This window comes from Crassostrea angulata, chromosome 5 (genome assembly GCF_025612915.1).
Source record: "Crassostrea angulata isolate pt1a10 chromosome 5, ASM2561291v2, whole genome shotgun sequence".
NCBI classification, from domain to species: Eukaryota; Metazoa; Mollusca; class Bivalvia; order Ostreida; family Ostreidae; genus Magallana; species Magallana angulata.
In genome coordinates, this window is record NC_069115.1 from 53,568,331 (window position 1) to 53,586,801 (window position 18,471).

At 32.8% G+C, this 18,471-nt stretch overlaps 4 protein-coding genes across 4 annotated transcripts; 3 read left to right on the plus strand and 1 right to left on the minus strand.

Annotated features, from left to right (window-relative positions):
- Positions 1-64: 64 nt before the first annotated feature.
- On the minus strand, positions 65-1,356 carry LOC128185625 (uncharacterized). Its single transcript, XM_052855226.1, has 2 exons — positions 1,261-1,356; positions 65-864 (listed from the first exon to the last, which is right to left on the minus strand). Exons 1-2 carry the CDS (start codon positions 1,277-1,279, stop codon positions 65-67), a joined length of 819 nt encoding a protein of 272 aa, XP_052711186.1. The 5' UTR covers positions 1,280-1,356.
- On the plus strand, positions 1,298-11,617 carry LOC128185632 (uncharacterized). The gene is made up of 8 exons (XM_052855233.1): positions 1,298-1,387; positions 1,505-1,675; positions 2,044-2,220; positions 2,422-2,553; positions 8,762-8,874; positions 9,776-9,879; positions 10,070-10,304; positions 10,407-11,617. The coding sequence occupies exons 2-6, from the start codon at positions 1,630-1,632 to the stop codon at positions 9,782-9,784; spliced, it is 477 nt and encodes a 158-aa protein (XP_052711193.1). The 5' UTR covers positions 1,298-1,387; positions 1,505-1,629; the 3' UTR covers positions 9,785-9,879; positions 10,070-10,304; positions 10,407-11,617.
- On the plus strand, positions 4,145-6,217 carry LOC128185612 (uncharacterized). Its single transcript, XM_052855206.1, has 2 exons — positions 4,145-5,723; positions 6,071-6,217. Exons 1-2 carry the CDS (start codon positions 4,386-4,388, stop codon positions 6,200-6,202), a joined length of 1,470 nt encoding a protein of 489 aa, XP_052711166.1. The 5' UTR covers positions 4,145-4,385; the 3' UTR covers positions 6,203-6,217.
- Positions 11,618-17,264: 5,647 nt separating the features above from the next.
- LOC128185628 (uncharacterized) lies at positions 17,265-18,242 on the plus strand. The gene has a single exon (XM_052855228.1). It carries the CDS (start codon positions 17,372-17,374, stop codon positions 18,050-18,052), a length of 681 nt encoding a protein of 226 aa, XP_052711188.1. The 5' UTR covers positions 17,265-17,371; the 3' UTR covers positions 18,053-18,242.
- Positions 18,243-18,471: the final 229 nt, after the last annotated feature.

The following is an 18,471-nucleotide window of genomic DNA, read 5'->3' on the forward strand; positions in this document are numbered from 1 at the left end:
AGATTCCCATCATATATGTCTTCAATTCCCACTGATTTTTTATTTTTTCTTGTAAATCTATGCTTTAAACTTTCAAGTGTTCCTTTTTTTCTAAAAATGTTTTTACTTGATGTTTGACTGGAATTTCAATAAAGTAACTTTTCTTTTTCAAAGATAATTGTTGTTGACACTTTTCATTTGGACAGACATCTTCATTAACAGTTACATCACAAAAGCAAGTTGAACAATAAAAGTGCTTCTTCATTGGCGATTGAAGATCTGTGAAAAACCGCTTAAATGTGTACATGCTTTTGAGTCCTGGGTGAGGATTCAAGCAATGGAGACTAATCATTGTCAATAAGTCACTTAGCTGGGCACCACTGATGCTGTGACACATAGAATAAAGTAGAATCAGCACCATGCTTGTATAGATTGTCATATGATGACCATGGTAAATAGTAGAATTCCTGTCAAATTCATCAGTTTCGGAAATTTCTTTTTTTTCAGTTTCTACATAATCTGATTCATTCTTTGTAGAATCATCATCAGCTAAAGTTTCTGGAAGGTCCATTAGCTCATGCCATTTCTCGTTGGAAATTAAATCGCTGTCATCATCTTCAGTATTAAAGATTGCCTCTTCTATTAAACGTTGTACTGTTTCATCAATATTTGGAGGTTCGTCCATGCCTTCTTCATAGTTTTTGTAATAAGATTCATCATCATCTGACATTACCTGTGATTGACTTTCGACAAATTTTGGTTTGTCAGCTGACAGGTCACTTTTTGCTTTCTTTGGTAGATTTTTCTTCTGAGAATATGATTTAGGTCTGACTCTTCCAAGCTTGTCTACTCTTTTTCCCAACTGCTTGTCACTTTTGTCATCCCCTACAAAATATAAGGTATAAATCAGACAGGTTTTATTCAATGTTTATCAGGTTTTTCAATAGCCATGCACCCCTATCAAAATTTAAGGCCCCAGTGGTTTAGTAATTAATACATAAAAATCCATTAAATGAGTATTTGTTTTTCTGTAGTGTTGTATCATGAAGATAAGAATCTCTTAAAACATACTACTTTTCACAACAATACTGGGCACACACTCGATCACCATGCATGCACATGCAATTCAACACACATACGTACAGTATACTATACTATAACTGCACGTGACTATATATTATATCCTGTACTGACTGTACGCATTTTTATCACTAACGTTACTACAGTATGAGAAGAGATCGACTTATAATACGATAGAGTGAAGAAAATTCTTGCACATACCTTGCGAAGAATCATCCATTTTAGTTCGCTTTTTGTTAATTAAGCTCTCGAAGGTCTTTGTTTTGAAAACGAAACCGGATGTACAGAGACGAGAAATTAAAAGTTGAAAACCGAATATATACTTCAAGTACGTTGCAAGGTTAATGACTATGCAATTTTATAGGAACCATTTATGTATTCTCATTTCCTTTTTTAAACAATTGTAAAAATATGTATACTAACACGCTGAATTATTTCGTTTTAGCCAAAGTGTACAAGTTTACTTCCGATTTCTCCCGACCAATCAAATAACCGCGCGCATTTTGCCATAATATTCGAAGTCGGAAGTGGAATTAATCGGCAAGATTGGAAGACAAGACTAAAGCGAATATGTCGAAAAGGAGAGTCAAACTCCCAGGGGGATTTTCAGAAAGTAGTAAGTTGAACACAGATAAGAACATTCTTCCTACTTTGATTTGTAATTGTGATTTAATAAACATAAGAATACGATTTTCAGAAAATATTTTTCGGCGCCATCGATATCTCGGGCGCGCGCGCGCGGGTCTTGAACCGCATTTGTGTTGATATTATTTTTAAAGATTTAACATATGTAAATTACTGCACAGCATATAGTGAAACACATCAAATCTCTCTTTATCAAGAAATTGTTTTTCCTAAAATTTGTATACGTCGTAAATATGGTGATTTAGAGACGTTATTCATGATCGAATTAGATTGTTTAATTCAATTAAAAAATCTACATACCCTAAATGCATAAACTATTCAAATGATTTGTTTTTCAAGAATGGTTTGTGATTCGTTACTCGTCGGACAAGGAATTAAGTCCACCTCTGACCTCTAGTCAATTGGAGGATGAAGAAACAGGAGAGACAGGGGAGGAGAAAGAATTCAAAGTTGGAGACCAAGTCCAAGCACCATGGAATGGAGTCATGTACCAGGGAAAGATTGAATTCGAAAGTGGTATGTTTAATGATTACTATACTGTTTACAAATATTTTGTAACTTAAAATGCTGTAATGACAGTTTATTAATAAAATTGAATGAGTTAATTAGTGAATTTGGATGAATGCATGATATTTAATCGTCCGTTTGCAAATATATTGGTCATTATAGTCATGGTCTAGACATAACTAGCTAAATTTTTTACTTATTTCATTATAGACAGTAAAGATGAATGTCTGAAGTACACAGATTCAAAGAAGAAGACAAAGAAAAGGAGAGCACATGTACCAGCCAAGAAAACTGCTGCAGATGTTGAGGATGCAGATGCTATTCTCAAGAAATCAAAGAAAGGTTCATGATCATATTTTATGTTCTGTTAACCCCAAAGAACTTGAGTCAGCAAAGTGCTATATATGGCCTATTAAATTCATGAAAATACAGTGTACAATATATAAAAGTTTGATTGTGTTTATTCCATCTACTCCACGTGGCCTGTTTACCTGTGTGTCATTTTTGTCACACCGGATGTTGATATGGTTTTAACAACTGTTGAAACCTATCTTGGTTGTGAGCTTTCCGGAATTTTCTTCATATTTACGAACATTTTTCTTATTTTAACATGGGGCGCATTCCTCGCGGAAAAAAATAAAAATACAATAAAAAACATCAATATAAAATAAACAATTCTGTACCAAATTTTTTTTCCGCGAGGAATGCGCCCCATGTGAAAAAAAATAAAACGTAATTATCGTCTGATCAGCTGGCGTTTGCAACTTTCCAAGATGACAGTGTTGACATCCGCTTGTGTCATAGTTATCGATTTGACAGTTGTGCTATAAGAATTTCTCATTATTCAAGGTAAGAAAATTATTTTCTATCTATCTGAACTGATATGATAAAAAATTTCACGTTAGACTAAACTTTTATACATGAAGAACAAAATTCTTTCTGCAACATATTCTGACACGATGTATTTCATTGATAACTGCAGATAAAGACAGATCTGGAAATCCCCATTTTTGAAATTATGTTTGCATTTGTAATACATTTGCCTTATAAACATAGCAAATTAAAAAAAAATCATTTAATAATTAATTGACAGGTTAAAGGTCACAACAGTATCACTAAGCAGAGAAATCGTATCGGTGCTCGCACATCGAACTGATCAAGTAGAACCGTTACAATCGTGTCAATCGAGAAAAACAAAAACAAATTGGAGACATTTACTATTTTCTTCTTTTACTTATATAAACACAGACACACATTAAATTTTCACGCATTGTTTCCTTCCATGGCGGTTTTGTGGAGTTTTTATTGCAGAAATCAACATTCATGTCTGCGATGCCCATTTTGTCGTCTGAATGCATTTCACATATAACGTTATGCGTTGTTTTTTCTCTAAATTTTTTTTACAAAAGACGTTTTTTAGATCAACAAAAAATGTGTTTCAATACGCATGAAACAGTAATCGTAAACATTCCCGATTTATAAATTAAACAGTAAATATAAAGTAGGTTAACCCTTACCAGTGCTTTCCGAAATTCCTCAACTTGTAACTCCATCTCGAGTCGTTATCCAAAACTTTACAGCCACACACAATAATTATCCGTACAGATAGTATAAAATGGTTTTGTCGAAATAAATCTCCTTCATTTTACATTTAAGCCTTGGTTTAAAGTATTTCGTCCATGTTTCACACATACGCTATGTTCCAGATAAACTAGATCTACACATGTGAGGCGAAGGTCGTATTGAACCGCGTCACAACTTCTAAAGATTTACTACACTTACTCATGCAGTGTATATACAAAGAAATAATGTCTTGTCTAAAAAAAAAAACCCACAACAATATTCAATATTTTATGATTTTAAGAGAAATAATATTACAAAAAAAAATATAATCCAACAAGGGAAACAACTCAAATACAAAACATGTAACTCTAGACAAGCAAACATTTTAAAATCAGATTTAGAAAACAAAAAGTTAACACACTGGAAAAAAATGGAAAATGAAAACCATGAAAATTAACATGTTTAAGAAATTATATATATACATCTGTATTGACATAGATGCTTCACTGGTAATAGAATAATTTCTTTCAATGAAAAATAATTAATGAAATTTCAAATAAAACATAGCATTAAAAGTAAGGCCTAATTTTGTGTTTTACTTAAAATTTTAGATGCCTCGTTCAAAAAGCTGTGGACCTAAATCATACGGTTGTTTTAACTGCCAAAGGAGAACTCGCCAGAAAGACAGATACCCTATCCACAAGAAATACAAGTCTCTTCTGTACAAACCTACTGGTAGGACACCATGTGAAACAGACTCTTTATGCAACAGATGTCGCCACATGTTTGACTCTATTCTGCGAAGGAAGGATGGCAAGAAAAAGAGCAGCACATCACTGCAGCAACCTGAGGAAAAGGTCCTTCACCCCTCACAACAGGCTCCATTCAGTCCGCCTTCGGTTACCCTTCCATTTCCCTGTACCACCAGAGGTCATTCTTCATGTTGCCTATGCAAGAGACCTGGTCCAAAGCTAGTAGTGGTGCCCGTTGACGTTCGACACAGGATTTTCATTTCCCATGAAATTGTCATACCAGCTGGAGCCCGTTGTTGTCCCAATCATCTACAGAGAAACATAGAGAAAATCAGCCCTTCAGCAGAAACCACTACAGTGAACAGATCCTATATATCTCAGCTCATAAGATTTCTAAGAACAGAAGTACTGAAAACTGAGAAGACCAGGCTGAGCTTCGACAATTCAAGTCACCTCATTGACAGCGACTATGTTGATCTTCTAGGAATTCCGAAAGCTGCTTATGATGATCTCCTGAAATATGTGGACGGCAGAGTGAAAAGTACACCATCAAGAACTGTCAGGACAAGTCTGGCCATTTTTCTCATGAAGCTGAGAGGAGGAGATTCCAACAAGGTTCTTTCTACTCTATTAAACATTTCAAAGTCTGGGATAAGAAGAAGCATTAAGGTCATTCGCTCTGCTCTCATTGATGGAAACTTTGTTAAAGAAAACCTTGGGTTCCAGCACATCACCAGAGAAGAGATCATACATCAACACACTCGTCCACTTGCACAGACCCTCTTCGGAGACAACACACAGCCACAAGTTATACTCGTCTTGGATGGCACATATATCTATATCAACAAAAGCAGCAATTTTAAATTTCAAAGACAATCCTTCAGCTTTCATAAAGGGCGACAACTTGTCAAACCCATGGTCATTGTTTCCACTTCAGGGTACTTTCTTTCAGTTTTGGGGCCCTATTTTGCCAAAGACAATGATGCAAGCATCTTGACCCACATAATGAGAAGCAACCTTGAAGATATCCGCAATTGGGTTGAAGAGGATGACGTCTTCATTGTGGATAGAGGGTTTAGAGACTCTCTGACGTACTTGGAGGAACTTGGAATTCAAGTCAAAATGCCCTCATTTATGGAAAAAGGGGATAAACAGTTGTCTACAGATGCAGCCAATACAAGTCGTTTAGTAACAAAGGTAAAAAAAAACAATTGTAAAATATATAAAAATGTAATTAAAAAGTTATTTATCTGCAAAATAGATATTTTAAATACCAGTATTATCAAAATTCCAAACTAAAATACATGTATAAATTTGAAAAAAGATCATAGAAATTGGCTAAAACAACTTGAAACACTTTACAGTGTATTCACACTCAAAAAGTCAGTAAAATATCAATTCCAAACAAAAAACATCAATTAAAAATAAATTTAAAAATTGATAAATAGATGTTTAAAGGTATTAATATGTGTGCCATTACATGGATCATGTAAATGTTAATTACATGTTTATTTTATATCTGCATACCTCAATTTACTTTACAGATAAGATGGGTTGTTGAGAGCGCAAATGCAAGAATAAAACAATGGAAATACCTCAGTTACATTTTGCCATCCAGCCAGATCCCCTTTATAGGGGATTACGTCAGAATTGTATGCAGCATTTGCAACAGGTAATTAAAAATTTACTTTTAACATATTTTTTTTTCGTTGAAGACTTGAAACAGTTCTAATACATTTATAATATTTTAATTATACTTTTATTATGGGTAAATGTTTAAAAAAAATTCAATTTTTGCAGGTATTTGAAACCCCTTGCCAGTGGGAGTGTTGAAGAGGACCAGGCTCTTGGAGCTAAGATGCTGTTCCTGTCCAAACAGGTCAACCAGCTGAAGGAGCAAGTGGAGGAACAGCATCTAGACCGCCGGACTGTATGTTGGAGAGAAGTGAGCGAGATGGTTGACTTCCCACAGTTGGATGAGGAGAGGCTGCGTGAACTGACGTGTGGAAGTTACCAGCTCCGTCTATCCCCCAGCTATGCTCAAGAGCACATAGAAGGGGGCTGTACCATCCACATGCACAAGGAGGAGGAGGGACTATTGAGGATACGTATTCAGAGCAGGCACATTTCTTCAAAGACCTACCAACTCTGGATTAGGTACAAGGATGGTGACATTGTTGCATGGTATTGCAAGTGTAGAGCTGGTGCGCGGGTTGTTGGCATGTGCGCTCACACAGCATCCATTGTATGGTACCTTGGGTATGCGCGGCACAGATGTAACCCAGGCAGAATTGGAGTGCGTGACTGGGGAGAGTTCTTGGAGGATGCCACAGCCGTGGACGAGTCTGAAGAAAGCGACAGTTCAGGTGATGAAAGTCCTGTAGAGGAATAATTTCATTTTCTTATGCAGTCTTAGTTTTAGGTACGGTATTTAAAAATTCTAGTTCAGTTTTCTACAAAAATGATTAATTAATATGTATGGAAAACATTCATAACATTAATATATTGGTATTTTGTATTCTGTAGAGACAAAGTATGATTTTATCACAAGAATTTTCTTCTATTTACATGACCATTGACCAAGCATTTAATCATATTAACAATTACATGTACTTTTTTATGTCAGCATTCATATGTCCTTGTGTTCCAATGTTATTCCCAATGACCTAAACTAGACTGTTAGTGTTAGATGTTTCATTATTGATGAATATATTGTATATTTTGATTTTTTTTGCAATAATTTTTTTATGATGATGTGATTAGATAAAAAATTTTATGTTGCTCTCTCATTTTTATTTCTAACAAGAATTTTATATTTTAATTTGCTACTTTGTAGAGTGAATTTCATAGCATTGGAATTTTTTTTTACAATAAGAATTTTAATGTCTGGTTTAAAGGAGCTTAAACACTGAACTGTTTTAACGGTGTTCAGAAAAATAATAATTTTAATTGATGTAAATGATAATGAATTACATTTTAATTAAGATAAACTTGATTGCAGTTTAAAAGTTTAAATGCTTTACTAATTTTAGCAATATGCTATTACTGAGTGAGTGAGTGAGTGATATCACTGAACTATGGACTGAATTATAAGGAAAATGCAGAGAGAGAGAGAGAGAGAGAGAGAGAGAGATATGAAGAAATCTTATCATTTTGGGAAAAAATCTGATATACACATATATACAGTCTGTATACACACTGCATTTTGCTGACGGGCATAATTTAAGTACAGATGTATAATTCATAATAAGATAAATTTCAGTTTTTGTTAAGAGAGTTCATATCTTAGATTTGTTGTTGTTGATGGTTGTTTTGTTTGTTTGATTTCATGGACTGAATGTGAAGATTACATGTATAAGGAAAATGCAGAGAGAGAGAGAGAGAGAGAGAGAGAGAGAGAGAGGGGTGGTGAATGTGTGTGTGTCTGTTTACAACTTTACAACAATCCTAGATTATAAATATTCTTCAAATAATTTGATTAGTTATTATATAAATGACAATTGATTGATTTGAGTTGTTTGTTTTTATTGCGTAATGTTGACAGAAGACAAAAGTGAAAGTAGGTTACGAGTGGTGCATCAGATCTTTAATTTCTATGGCTATATTAATAACTAAAATACATGAATTAGCTAACATAAATGCTAAAACATGTATTAAATAATTTGAATGAATTTTAAACACTTACCTTTTAGTCTTCTCACGACTTCTGTCATCCACATAATCCGTGGTCACCACGGTGGTGACACCATTTAATTGAACGGTGCCCAAATAGCATCGCACCATGGGTAACTCGAACCCGGATGTTTTATCAAAATATTTTTTTAACATTGTTCATTATAAACAAAACTCCCAAAACAAAACTCTATGAACAAAAAAAATCCTATGTTTATTGATCAAGTTTATATCTTTATTTTGGAGGAAAACTTTCAAGACATTGCGTTTTTCCTAGAAATGACGTAACTTTCAGGTGACAATAAGAAATGGATATGTGTAGTTCAAACTCATGTAACACGCTCATTTTTGAAGTTATTTAAAAAAGAAAGGTATTTCTAGAAAATACAAAGTCTCAAGATATTAATAAAATACACATTTAAAAGTTTTTAAACTGGGCCATTTTTAGTACTTTTTGACTCAAGTTCTTTATTTTAATCTATATGTTGAAATTTCTTGTTTATTGCATAATGTATTGTATTTTGATTATTTATTCACTGACAACCAAAATATATTAATTTCAGAAAAAAACGAGAAAAAGAAGAAGATAGAGGCGGCACAAAAGCACACAGCTATTACAACAGCTGAGGAGTTGTTTAAATGTAGTTTTCTAACTGCATCGCATACTACAAATGATGTAAGTTTAAATAATATAGAAGTGCCTCTAACATCCTCCCCTGCACCTTCATGTACTCCAGACTATGAACCCATTTCTCCTGTCACTTCCTCATCTCCTGTGATGTCCTCTTCACCTGTCAAGTCCTCTTCTCCTCAGTATCGGTCTTCCCAGGCATGTTCTGTGGATTCACTCCCCCATTTTAACAGAGGATATGGGTTTCCATCCCCCTTCCATCCTCTTCCACCATTCTACTATCCTATGTATCAACAAAACCAAAATCATTACCCATCAGTCTTCCCTAATAATGTTATGAATGTGCCTTCTCCTCCAAAACTCAATCTTTCAACTGCAACGGAATGTCCCCCTTCTCACTCAGATAGCTCTACGCATCTTTTGAATATGACATCTGACATTCCTTGCACAGTTGACAATGATCTGAATGTTGATTGCGACAGTAGAGCTAACATTAACACAGATGCTGGTGCTAATGTGTCTTCCTGCCCTGCTACATCCTCACAGTCAGGCTCCTTTTTATCTGCTCTCTCAGACAACGGCTGTGGCGAATGTATTCTAAAGGATACTGAATTAAATAGTTCTAGAGAGTTTCAGAATCAGCAAGAGAGAGATATTGCCTACTGGAAGTCTGAGGCTCTTAAATTGAGGGTTGAATTAGGTTAATGCTCTTAAAATATATATATTTATACATTTATCTGTTTGATGAGTAAACTAAAATTAGTTATAAGTAACTACACAAAAAAACCCCACAACTTATTTAGCAAATCTGGATATCAAAATCCTAACTTGAATTAATTAGATTGTAAATTTTGATACTCTGGAACATATTTATTAACACCCCCCTCCCCCCCCCCCCCAATAATGTTCTTTTGTTTCTCACTATTTTTTATTTTTTTTTTATCAGAAGCATTAAAGAAAAACAGCTCTGAATCAGCCAAAGAAACATCTGATGGCCAGAGCAACCATTATCTCCCAAAAAGGGGAATCTGTGTTGACAAATGTTGTTATGTAAGTGACATCTTTTATTCATTATCAACTATATATACTCATACTTCCGTTGAAAAAATAAAGGATTAAAATTTAAAAATAAATAAAAACAACATATTTATATTTTACATGTGCAAGCAAGTTATTTAACTTTCCTTATATTTGGTAGATAAGTATTGTCTAATTAATCATTTGTTTTGTAATATTTTAGGTTGTTGCTGAAAACCCAGAAAACTTCACAATCCCAAGGGGTTATGTGAAGTTTGTAGACGGACACGACATATACATTGAGGCCAAGTGGCTTTCTAATATCAAAAGCCTATTCAGAGGGAAGACAAAACCTCACTGCCTAAAGCTGATCATGAATGGGTTTTATGAGCCTCATGAAATTCAGAAGAAAACTGCAATGATTTTGTTGCAGACACCTCTTGGCCAGGCTTTAAAAGGTGAGATCAGAATGCAATATATGTTAAGATTTTAACATTGATGTTATTCTTTATTTATTTTGTTATTTGTATTATGTTAATTTTTCTTTTAAATTTTTCCAGCATTTGCAGTCACAACCTTGGGGATGGACAGCACTGACATTGTTAAAGCCATCAACACCAAAATAGGGACTATGTGCCGCTCTATAAAAGAAAACAGACAATCAAAATAGATAAATATTGTGTTCTAATTCGTTTAGCTCAAAAGATCAACATTGTTTAATTTTTTTCTCTGGATGGTATGAATTACTAGTATTGGATCTTAATTTGCCAAAAAAAATGGATTATGTTCTGTGATGATTTGAATGAAAACCTTAATTCATAGACACATTGCTTTTTCATCCAATTGTAAGTAATATGCATGTTTTTAATTCATTTAAGAATCAAATAGAAATATTAAAAAGTTCATCCGTAGTCTAATTTCATGTGCAAGAAATCAGTAGGGCGTGGTCACAACAAGATCAATTAAATCATAGCTTAAATTGGCCATTTCACTATTATGTTTGTAAGACAAATCTGTGGCTGAAGTGTTTGTATTAAATTGAAGCAAAAATAAATTGAGATTTATTTGTCAAAACCAAATTTAAAGATTGTACTGTAAGTGTGTAAATAATAGTATTTTGTATATCTGGCAATTAAGACATGTATAACCTTGCATGAGTGAAATTTATTGATGATCGAGTAGTATATCCTCTCAGTCACTTTATATTAAACTGCAGTGAAATGTATGTACAAGTAGTGTTGCATGATTACCAAAAAAAAATTATTAGTATTAAATAAACAATTCATGTATTCTTAAAAATGAAATTGTCATTATTTTTTTTTTGAAATTCTATTATTGAATATAGAGAAAGTATAAGGAAGATCATGGAAATTCAAATAACCTCTATATTAGTAATCAGTTTTTTGTAGCCATTCATAGTTTTAATTGAAAGCTGCAAGAGGTTTTAAAACCACAAACTATATAAGGCTATCTGACAATGTTTGCCAGAGGTTCGCTGCAAACTGTACTTGGCTATCTGGCAATGTTTGCCAGAGGTTCGCTGCAAACTGTACTTGGCAATCAGAAGTTTGCCAAAGGTTAACCGCAGAACTTCACCAGAGGTTTACCAAAATCCATATTTGGCTATCTCAAATTTGCGGCAAGTCTGCCGTAAACTTCATTTGCATGGTAAAAAGTCACCGTAAGGTTGCTGCAGACAAACTGCGGTAACTTTGCCGCTAAGTTTGCAGCAAATTTGCCGCAATACTTCACCAGAAGCCTCTTTTTTTGGTAAGGGGTAGAATTGAGTTTGTAACTTTGTTAAACCATAACGATCACGCTCTAACTAAACTGTTTTAAAGACTACTTTTGGACGTTCTGTTTTTTAAGTTTGAACTTCAAGATGAATAAGATGATTTTCTTTAAAAAATGTGAAAAAGAAAATTAATAATCTATCGAGTGTGACTTTTGTTCAGAGGAGGAAATTATTTTGGTATTTGTATCCATGATATTCCAATGCATGAACTTTTATAGCATGTATATGTTTTGTGTGACAGCAACATATTTCCGTCCGGCCGTAATTTTTTTTCCACATTTTTTACTTCTTCTGTAGAACCACTGGGCCAAATTTGAATAAACATGGTACAAATTATCCTATTGGATAAGTTGTGAAAATAAAGAGCGTAACATCAATAGATGTTCAAATTTTAAAATTCAAATGTACCAGTATATAGAAATTGTTTGAATAAAATTTGTCATATTGTTATGCAAGCATTTTAAGATAGTGTACTAGCATATTCTAATTGTTAAAACCGTGACCCTCAGACCAATAATAGGTTCCAAGGATGGGTTCAAAGTTCAGCGTGGAAGTATAAAGGAAAATTGTTTGTAATTCTTTTTCCACAAAATACAATGCTACATTTAGTTACGGTATTTAACTATAAAAGCATCCTCTTATCTTCAAATCCTGATATTTTTTTTCCTGTAGAAAAAAACCCATAAAACTCGCGAACGCAGATTATGTATATTATCGGCAATGTCTCAACCTTCTTATTCGGACACCACTTTAACCATTCAGCTTTCGATGACCAACGGAACCTAGCGCGCTAGTTATGAAAATATATAGAAAAAGATACTACAATAAAGACTAAATACTAATAACATCTTCATTTCTCAGTATTAACATTAATAGAAGTTAATGTTTAAGATGAGGCTTTTGTGGTTCGGAATATCACCAATTATTCTAGCATATACATGTAATAATCGATATTTTTAGCATCTTTTTTCATAAAAAAAAACCCAATGTCTATTAAATTTCAAATCAGAAAAAGAGCATTTGTTTCAATAAAAATTTAATTAACGGATCAGTTTAACAAAAACATTACTTTAGAGATCAGTACATTTCATCCTTTATCTTTTTCTAACAGCAGAATTTTCCCCATTTTACAGCGAGCCTGTACATGTCATACACCGTGCAAGACAGTAAAATCTCACACTGATTTCACACACTTGACAAACACTAATTATACAAGAAAACATTTTACTATACTCTAAATCGGATCATAAGCAGCTGTCGGTCCTAAACTAAACACTTCATTACATGTTAAATTTATAGGAGCAGATGCAAAGATGCATAAGAGAAAATAACTATTGAACCTAAAATATACAAACAGTGTATAGAAGTGTAAATACAAAACTAAACATTTCATTGGAAAGATATTTTTTCTTTCATGTACCTGACTTAGTGGACATTCTAATGATACTAATTGGAAAAACGGGAACAGGAAATAGTAGCGCAGGGAATACAATCTTAATAAAGAGTTTTCGACATCCCCAGTCGCTAATTCCCACACCGATGATGCTCAATAAGGTGTTGCAAATATATTCAATAGAAGACTTGTTGTCATTGACACACCGGGTGTATTTGATACAAGGAAAGACGTACGTGGAACGTTTTCGAAAATTAAAAGATTTTATTATTGCCTTTAACTTTGATTATCAAAGACTTAATGATATCTTATTAGTCATAAAGATCGGTAGATTGACTGCTGAGGAAGAAGAAAATGTTCGTCTCTTTACTAGCCAAAATAGCGAAATTATAAAAGAATGCATGATCCCTGTTTTCACAGGTAAGTCTCAACTGGATGAAGACAACATGAGTTTAGCAGAATGTATGGATACTATTGATAATAATTCTGATATAAAGAAACTTATTTAAACCATAGACTAAAGATATGTTGCATTTGGTTTGAAAGGAAATAAATTTGACCGCGAAGCAGAAGTTCAAAAATTACTGATTATGATAAAACATATGAATCAAAGCAAAAAAAAAATGTAGCTGATTTGCTCAATAAAATTGAAATTAATAGATATTAAACTTTAGGTACACTTTCTTTCTATTATCTTTTGTATATTGTCTTACGAAATGTAAATGTGCTGTACATGTGAATTTAGTCTTCATTTTTGCATCGCATGTAAGTAAGCAAAGTAAAATCCATGAACATGTTGCTTTATATAATAGTGTCAACCAACGTGTCCAGTTTCCACTCTGCACTGATTTTATATCATTTGTAATTTTTTAACAGATGCAAAGCTTACCCTTTAATAAGAAGCTGAATTGTATATCTGTGTGAACTCGCTTAACATTTTATCATGTTACTCATCTTAACCACGCATGTCACGTGACAACATATTGGTAAGCGTGTTCTATGTTACTACATAAGCAATAAACCTTTTGTGATAACTATTAAAGTAAACTGTATTTTTGACGAATATTATTTTGGATCGCTAAGTATTCCCTCAATTAGTTCATTATATTGATGAACAAAATTCTTTTGATGATAAACATTATCACGTTACATGTAAACAAATTCTAGTCTGATCCGTTTAAGGGGGGTGTGCGGCCATCTTAAACATTTCGAGAAAAAAATGTAAGCATTTCTCGAACTGGTTTGTGTCTGCCCTAAACTGATTAAAACTGTTGTCGAAAGATAAAAAAGCAATAAATATGACGTTCTACGTGCTGTCTTATATGTAAATTACACATACAAGATCAGAAAAATGCCTCTTTCGGTCACTTAGAATACAGATTTATCTTGAAGGAATAAAAATCTGAATAAAATAGGTAAATCGTGTCGCCTCTACAATCATTTGTTGAGAAAAAGGTCAAAGATTGCTTAATTAGGTTGTAACTTTGCCTCAAAAGAGGGTACTCTATTTTTAAAGTGGGTCTCTAAACAAAACAACCAATTTACACGAAATATTTTTGGCTGTGTCTTTGGAGGTACATTGAATTTATATTTTTTTTAAATTAAAAAAATGCATGTACATCTTTTATTTAAGAAAACAATACATGTATTTAATATTTTGGAACCCGTATCATACTTCTGAAAAGAATTAAATTTTAAATGTACCTATAATAACCAATCAAATTAGTAAAAAGTACCTGTGACATTTAAAACAGATTGGTTTGAATTGACATTAGTTTTTTTTGAAAATATAACGTCAAAGTGCCTCCATAGTCACAGGAATTCAAAGTATAGACTGGAGTTTTCTCTTCTTAATATACATAACCTATTTTGAAGAAAATTTACTCTATTTATATGCAAGTTTCAACCTTTTTCTCATCAAATGGGTGTAGAGAGGACACATATGAACCCCTGTTTTATTGGTTCAGGTTTTCTAAACTTAAAAAAGGACTGCATCTGCAGGTGTTTTAAGTGATCGTATTCTTGCATTCTTGTATGCGTAATTTGCATACAAATCAACATGAAAAACTGTGTTCGTTCTGGTCTCAGACTAGGACAAAATTCACAGTGATCGGGTTAAAGATATCATTAATAATGCGTCCATCATTACATTTAAAAACCAAACCATTAAGGGAGATGTTGCGAACATCTTGTACATTTGAGTATAAAAATGTAAACGTATCTTGAACTGGCATGTTTTTGCTCGAATCAGATCAAAACTGTTGCCAACAGATAAAAATGCAATAAAAGATATAAAAGGTTTGATTAAATAGAAAACATGCGGGAAACCAATAGACAAGATCCTCAAAAATTAAGTAAGCGGTCTCTTTTACTCTTAAAGTAGCAGAATATTGACCATCAAAAAAAATTCAAACTAGAAAGAAAAAACTATTAAGTGTCAATGATTCTATATGTTTTGATTGTAATGATTGATGCATTATCAACGATAGTTTATACCTAATACAAACGAATTTCGTTTTAGTTTGAAAGCTCCTGCTCTAAATAAGTAAAAAAGGTGGAAAAAATATGTGGGCTTAGTATAAAAGATGTTTTATTTATGACAAAGTAGATATATTTGACACAAGTCGTTTGCATATTACTTGACATTGCTTATAAGTAAATTCCGATTGACGTTTATCTAAGTAACATTCGTTGAAATCGTATAGCTTATAGATGACTTATTCGATTCAATGAAGAAAGTCGGCATGTACAAGTACATTTACGTTGAGCACGTTACTGAAATTTATACCACTGAACACGCTAGATACACACAATTAATATACTTAAAGGTTCAAAGAGTTCAAACGATGTAAATTACACTGCTTTAAGTGGGGAGAGCCAAAATGAATATTGTATTTTTTAAAGAAAAATATTTAAGCGCAATGAAGTACAAATACATGTTGATTTTTGTCACATGATAATTGACCCCGATAAAATGCATTTATCAGTTAAATGTAATGAGATGAATGTATCTTATTGCGCTCATGCGTATATAGGGCTGTTGGATATTGCACCGAGCTGACGTTCTAAAGCACCCCCCCCCCAAAAAAAAATGGTTGTAGAAACAGGTTCAACCTATTTGATATCAAATAAATAAAATCCAGATTCTAAATCCGAAACATATGGATGGCGGAATATGAATTTACCAACAACAAAAATAAAAATTGAGGACATTATCTTTATAATTGAGTGTTCAAAGAATTCAAACCCAATCTGGCTTCATTACCGAATACTACATACTATGATATTACATATTTATCAATAATTACAAATGTGAAAACAGTATTTTCTTCACTATGTCAATTTTGCCAACAGACCCTAGAGACAATGGACCATATTTTTCTGACTGTTTAGTTAAAGAAATTTGGATAGAATTAGAACAATGAATGAAACATGTTTTGATACACAAATGAATTTTGATATTCAGTTTAAAAAAAATAAAATAAATATTGGTGTTTACACAGAATTGGGAGATTAGTTAATTCACAAAACAATTTTTTAAAAAAAATAAATAGCTAAATGGATGTTGATTGAAAAAAATTTCTTCTGATACATATAGCAATACTTATCTACCTGATACTTATTGGAAAGCTAGAATTTAATGTTTGGAAATTTGATCATTTTCTGATGTATCCCTCTGCATTTTAATTCTTTTTGGCTATAAAAAGCACTATCATGTATACCAAAATCTGTTATAAATACAATATAAGCTGTTTAAGAAGTAATATTAATCATATAGTTAATTTTTAATGCATTAATCAAAATAATACATTTAAACATACTTTCTAATTACTAAACTGCAATTATATGATTGCGTGTTCATTTTGATACTTTTTAAAAAGTAAAATAAACTGATATTAAATGTTTTTTAAAATGGTTTTATTGGAAAAAACCCATTGCCCTTCCATATATCAATCTGCATTTGTTCTACGCTAGATAAGTGTAGAATCGAGTAAATAATTAGGGTGGTTTAAAAAGAATATTTGTCAATGTTTTTGCAGAGTAAATGCTTCAAGATATACATGAAGAGATAAGCCTACTTCACCTCATGCAAATATACAGTCTTGAAAATTAAAGCATTTGGTATTTTATGTTAGACAGGGTTTAAGTAAAACCTTATGATTCCTTATGATATTAAAGCTATAAATTCATAGAAATTAACCAGTCAGATTATAATTTAGTTTCAGCATTTCAAGGATCATCCTAGCAAGGTCGATGAAGGGAAATGTGGGGACACAGTATTTCCAAAAATAGTAAAAAACATAGCGGTAATTGAAAAGTATGGCAATATAGTAGAGATGTTTACAACATCTCTGCAAGATGCAGAGAAAATTGAAAAGGAGACTGTAGACCAAGCTAATTGTGAATTGTGGTTCAAAGAAAGGAGAGATCGTCTTACAGCATCACAGTTCGGGAAAATTTGCAAACGAAAAAAACATGTAAATGAAATCTTTTTAAGGGACATTTTTCCATCTTCTAACAAAACTTTCTCTACTAGTGCAACTTCATATGGTAAAGGGAATGAAAATTCTGCAAAAAGTAAATATCATGAATCATTCCAGGAGAGGCATATTCATGACTGTGGATTAGTTATAAACCCCGATTTCCCATTTCTAGCTGCAACACCTGATGGCAAGGTATGTTTTGAGGGCAAGACAGGTGTACTTGAAATTAAATGCCCCTTCTCTGCACGAGATTTGACAATTCCAGAGGCCGTTCAACAAGTTTCACAGTTTTGCCTTACACAAAATGCTGATGGAAATATTGAATTAAAGAGGACACATGAATATTTTTTTCAAGTACAGGGACAACTGATGGTCTCCGGGGCTTCTTTTTGTGAATTTGTTGTCTATACAAAAAAGGATATTTTTGTTCAGAACATTAAAGAGGATCTGATGTTCCAAAATGAAATGTTTCAGAAGCTAGCTAATTTCTATTTGCAACATGGTGCTGACTATGTTAAATCTTTGAGAATCTAATAAATTCATTAGAGAGGACATTGGTGATAACTTCAAAATGAATCAATCAAATTAAAACGTAAAAATACATTGTCTTTTGTCTGACTATTTTGAAGTACATGCAATTTCTGTCATCACAAAAAAACAATTATATAAATATATTTACATTTACAAATATGTTTCCTGATATGAACCTATAGAATTACGAAAACGTTCAATTCTGTATGAACTTATTTTTTTGACGTCACAGCGGTCATAGCACGCATTTATCGCCCATCACTTGGATTATTATAAACTTAAAATCTCTGTAATTTTAACACTTCTGGACGATTTGTCTTTTTCAAACGTAAATGTAAGTACATGTAATAAACAGCAATGTTCTAAAGTTCACCAGGATATGAAGTTGGTTGGTACATGACCAAATCTACCTAGAAGCCCTT